General features: G+C 43.6%; 1 protein-coding gene across 1 annotated transcript; it reads right to left on the reverse strand.

Annotated features, from left to right (window-relative positions):
• Positions 1 to 229: 229 nt before the first annotated feature.
• LOC142298636 (uncharacterized) lies at positions 230 to 4624 on the reverse strand. The gene is made up of 5 exons (XM_075341783.1): positions 4574 to 4624; positions 2280 to 2421; positions 1842 to 1989; positions 1508 to 1758; positions 230 to 252 (listed from the first exon to the last, which is right to left on the reverse strand). The coding sequence occupies exons 1-5, from the start codon at positions 4622 to 4624 to the stop codon at positions 230 to 232; spliced, it is 615 nt and encodes a 204-aa protein (XP_075197898.1).
• Positions 4625 to 4970: the final 346 nt, after the last annotated feature.

Here is a 4970-nt window from a genome sequence, read left to right on the forward strand (position 1 = left end):
GCAGGCCTTACTCAATCCAGTGGTGAATGTGTCTTCTTGTCGGCCAAACAGCTCGGGTGTCTGGGTGAGAGAGACCTTCACTGATTATTTCATGAGTCCTGAAGGTGCCGTGCACTGGCAATACTCCTGTGTTGGTGATGTGCAGCCGGACCAGCAGAACTTGGCGTGATACAATAAACATGTTGGTAAAGATGGAAGTTGACAAAGAATTTCTTGTTTGCAATTTTTTCTACAGCATTTCTTGAACTTTGTCTAGAAATTGAAAATAAAATTTTCAGTTAAGGCATGCTGTTGTCTGTGTTAATATTTGTTCGAAATGTATTGATAATGCTGTCAAACTTGGTGTAAACTGCTGCCTCAGTACATTGTTTTGTGCTACATTTTCATTGTCAATTTGAAATGTAATACAAGAGTTGTTGGCAAACACTATCCTTGAACAATTTTCGATGTTTGCAGCTACATCCTAAATTTTGCTAACAATAGAGGTGATGATGTTGTGTTTCTTTGACTATGGACCATGTAATGTTAAAGCACCAATAAAAACAAATGTTAACCATTTTTTATTTTAGAACTGTGAAAACAAAATAATTAAGGGCAAAAGTAGCAATGAAAACATTGACATTTATATAAAGAATTACACAAAATAATGCATTTTTTCGGTACAGTGTCGGAAAAGACAGTTAACAAATATACTGTTTTTAGATTTTTTTATTCGAAAAAAACAAAGACACCCAAACACATAACAGTAGGATAAGGTTAGCCCTAAATAGAGGTATAGTGTAATGGCAACGTATTACAGATGAAATAATACGTTGCTCTAACCCTATACATCTATATCGGGGGTCAACTGATCCTAGTGTTATGGGTTTGGTTTTTTTTGGCTATTTTAAGACATTTTCAAATAAACGTATATTTTAATTAGGGTTTTGCGAATTTGATAACCGGCTATTACTTTTTAAATAAAACGATCAAAGGTGAAATAAATCTTGGCTGTAACTATAGCCACACATTGGCTCTAAACCCCTAGCCATGCTTTGACCCGATCGATCTTGGATCTGAGTTTGACTACCAGAACCCCCCTCAACCACAGATGAATGATATCCCATTCTCTGTTGCGAGTAGGGTTTATTAAGAGCTGTTGGTGGTGTTTGATAATAGTTTTGCATTTGTTCAGGCCGGGACGGTGCACGTTGGACTAGGGTTGCAGGGGAAGCCTCTGCATCCCAAACTGTAGTAAGGGCCTGATCTATCCTTGCCAAGGATGGATGTGGGGAGTCTTGGTCAAAATGCTCAAACAGCGAGCACATTGCTCCCATCAATGTGTTGGTTTTTTTTTTGATTCATGGCCTCCATCCTTCCTGCAAAACTTGTCAAAAATTTTACCGTATCTGTTTCATATGCACTTTTTTTAATAAGATTGACAGTTTCAAGAGCAGGCTCATCCGAAACATCATCTTCTGTGACACCAGATTTTGCAAGCGGTCTTCTCTTAGTTTTTTTTTTTTACGTCCAAGTGCCAAGCCAGTCGATGGCCCCGGTTCATCCGACCTGGTGGACACTTGCCCCTCCTCCATGGCAGAGTTCACAGACGTTGTTGGGATGTTTTCTGCTGTCTCGGAGGCCCTGGAACAACTGTTTGAGGCAGTGGCAGCTGCTTCAGGGGCCCTGGGTGCCACTGGCTCTGTGTCACTGCCTGGCCCCTCCAGATCTTCATCCATGCAGTCAGCTTGTTGAAGTGGGTTAACATTTCCCTCGGTGCTGTAAGTGAATAAAATATTTTTAAAAAATAGAATAACAAAAAAACTTTAAAAACGTATATAACTTTTTAAAAAACAAATTACCTCCTTAATCTGCGACTGGTGGACAGGAAATGTAAATCATCATAATATGGGCACTTTTTAGGTGGTGAGATACCACTCTTCGAACTTCGCTGTAAGAATTTGTGGTAACGGTCTCTGACTGTTCGCCAGCGTTTGCGAACATCGTCTTCTAAAATTTAAACAAAAAAAATGATGAGCCAATGACTCCATAGGCCATGTCAACCAATTTTTTGGTAAAAACTATTCCACATCAGTGTTTGCAATAAACAATTATTATTGCCTTTTTAAAATTATAACAAAATGTACGTTTTGTCTGCCTTTTCTCCTATTTTAGTAACCCACAAGATCCTTTATTAACAATGATTTAGTGGGTGAACATGCACGGATTTACAACAATCATGTTTTAATTACACTAAAATTGCTTGTGGTTTGGAACATGCTCGGAGTATCCAAACTTACCAATTTTCCGCTGGACTGAGGCTGGGGCACTATCAAAAAGTGGATACAGTACATGCACTATTCGCATCCAGCACCTGTGCCAATCTTGCCGATCACTATACGCGGGGTCACTCGGGTCCCATATAGCGGGCATACCCTCAATCTGTAATGTGAAACATATTTTTATAGTTCACGATTTAGCAAAGTAGATAAATTCCAATAATGCCCACAATAGCAACAGACATCCTCAAAAATATACAGTGTATACTGCCTAAGCTACTATATTATCCACTGCATCCCCATGACCAACAACTTTTTTGGCAGACCAGTGTATATTGGCACGTTTTGCACATTTCTTTAGATGGAAACTGATTCCGCCACAGATTAATATTTATTTAGTATTATTGATTTTTTTTTGTTATTTCAAAGGTTTTAAACAAGGGTGGCACGTTATGTGGCCTATGATACTGGGCTAATAAAGGGGCAGAAATGTTTAAAGGGAACCTGTCGCCACTTTTTTTGTTTAAAAGCTGCGGCCAACACCACTGTGCTCTTATATACAGCATTTTAACAGGCTGTATATAATAACCCAGTGGTGGTGGCCGCAGCTTACAGCCAAAAAATGTGGTGCCATGTTCCCTTTCACTGGTATTTTAAAAAAAAATGTGCTCCGCTGTATTTTCACTGTCCAGCCCGATGCAAGCAAGCAACTGAGGGCTGTGCTTCTCAGCGGGATAAGGCTGAAGCATTCTCTGCCCCTCCCACTGAGAAATACAGTCCTCAGCTGCCCCTGAAAATGGCGGCTCCGTTGTGAAGCGCCATTCTTAGGTGCTGTACCGAGGCTCATCCAGCTGCCCTGATGCATTGGCTGGCTGGGTAATATAACGGGGTTAATGCCAGTTTTCTGCAAATTGGCACTAAGCCCGAGGTTCATAATGTCATGCCTGTCTAGACACGGCCATTATGAACCTCCATTTGGTAATAAAGAAAACAAAACACTTTTTTAAAAATTTTATTTGAAAGAAAAACACACACACATCCCTGATTGCCATCTTTATTACTAGCAAGCCTCAGAGGTTAATCCAGGACAATTGTAATCACAGGAAAGCTCTCTGCCGGCTGCTGTGAGCGTCAGAACTCACTGGCCGGGTCAGCTCAGTTCACAGCTGAGCCCGGGTCACAGCGTCAGCTGACCCGGGCACTGACGTCAGCCGGTCACAGCAGCCGTCAGTGTATTAAATGCTGCACAGCTCTCTTCCGGCAGCTGGGAACGTCTGACGTCAGAGCCCTGGTCAGCTGACTTAATTCGCGAGCGCGGGCGGGTCAGCTGACTGCACACCAACAGCTGACGAGCCGGGCTCCGATGTGCACCCAGCTGACCCGGGCACGGACGTCAGCCGGTACCAGCAGCCGGAAGAGAGCTTTGCAGCATCTCGTACACTGACGGCTGCTGGGACCGGCTGACGTCCGTGCCCGGGTCACATGAGTGCACATCGTCAGCTGTCGGTGTGCAGTCAGCTGACCCGCTCGCGAATTAAGTCAGCTGACCAGGGCTCTGACGTCAGACGTTCCCAGCTGCCGGAAGAGAGCTGTGCAGCATTTAATACACTAACGGCTGCTGTGACCGGCTGACGTCAGTGCCCGGGTCAGCTGGGTGCACATCGGAGCCCGGCTCGGAGTTGTCATGGATTATCGTCGGGGGATTCAGGGAGTAATAAAGATGGCAATCAGGGATGTGTGTGTGTTTTTCTTTCAAATAAATTTTTAAAAAAGTGTTTTGTTTTCTTTATTACCAAATGGAGGTTCATAATGGCCGTGTCTACACAGGCATGACATTATGAACCTCGGGCTTAGTGCCAGTTTGCAGAAAACTGGCATTAACCCCGTTATATTACCCAGCCAGCCAATGCATCAGGGCAGCTGGATGAGCCTCGGTACAGCACCTGAGAATGGCGCTTCACAACGAAGCCACCATTTTCAGGGGCAGCTGAGGACTGTATTTCTCAGCGGGAGGGACAGAGAATGCTTCAGACTTATCCCGCTGAGAAGCACAGCCCTCAGTTGCTTGCTTACATCGGGCTGGACAGTGAAAATACAGCGGAGCCCATTTTTTTTTTTTTTTTAAAAAAAAAAAAAAAAGAATTGAGAAAAAAGGCGACCTGGGATCCTGTTTTGCCAGCTAAAAGCAAGCAGCCTGTAACTAGCTGCTCTTAGCTGGCAAGCCAGAGGCCAGACACCACATGAAATAAAACACACAAACACATTAGTATGGAAATAAAAACAAGTTTTATTTAACCCTATAGAGACATACTTACCAACTGGATGAGCTTCCCAACATCTAGCCGCATACGCTCGTACCAAGTCATTATAAGCACAGCCACGACTACACTGCCACTACACTGCACTACAAAATGGTGAAACTTCCTCTTCCTGAGCTATCCTACATCACTTCCTGCGGATTTGTTTGTGAGATCCGCACCAAATCCGCAGAAAAAAGACCCTGTGGGAACAGACCTGCGGATTTCTTGCGGATTTTCGATCTTGCATTGACTTGCATGGGAAAAATCCGTAACAAAATCCGCAACAATAATTGACATGCTGCAGATTTTTCCGGACCAAAATCCGCACGAAATCCGCTGCAGAAAAATCCGCAGCATGGGCACAGCATTTCCAAAAAGCCATAGAAATGGCTGGGAAGTGCCGCTGCTGCAG

The sequence above is a fragment of the Anomaloglossus baeobatrachus genome, chromosome 1 (assembly GCF_048569485.1).
Source record: "Anomaloglossus baeobatrachus isolate aAnoBae1 chromosome 1, aAnoBae1.hap1, whole genome shotgun sequence".
In the NCBI taxonomy this organism is placed as follows: Eukaryota; Metazoa; Chordata; class Amphibia; order Anura; family Aromobatidae; genus Anomaloglossus; species Anomaloglossus baeobatrachus.

Excerpts from the sequence above, each read along its gene's own strand:
- LOC142298636 (XM_075341783.1), bottom strand. The coding sequence starts at position 4,624 with ATGACTTGGTACGAGCGTATGCGGCTAGATGTTGGGAAGCTCATCCAG. Across the intron at positions 1,759-1,841 it reads ACCAGTCGCAGATTAAGGAG|CACCGAGGGAAATGTTAACC; the intron begins GTAATTTGTTTT and ends ATTCACTTACAG. Across the intron at positions 253-1,507 it reads GACTGGCTTGGCACTTGGAC|ACAAAGTTCAAGAAATGCTG; the intron begins GTAAAAAAAAAA and ends TTCAATTTCTAG.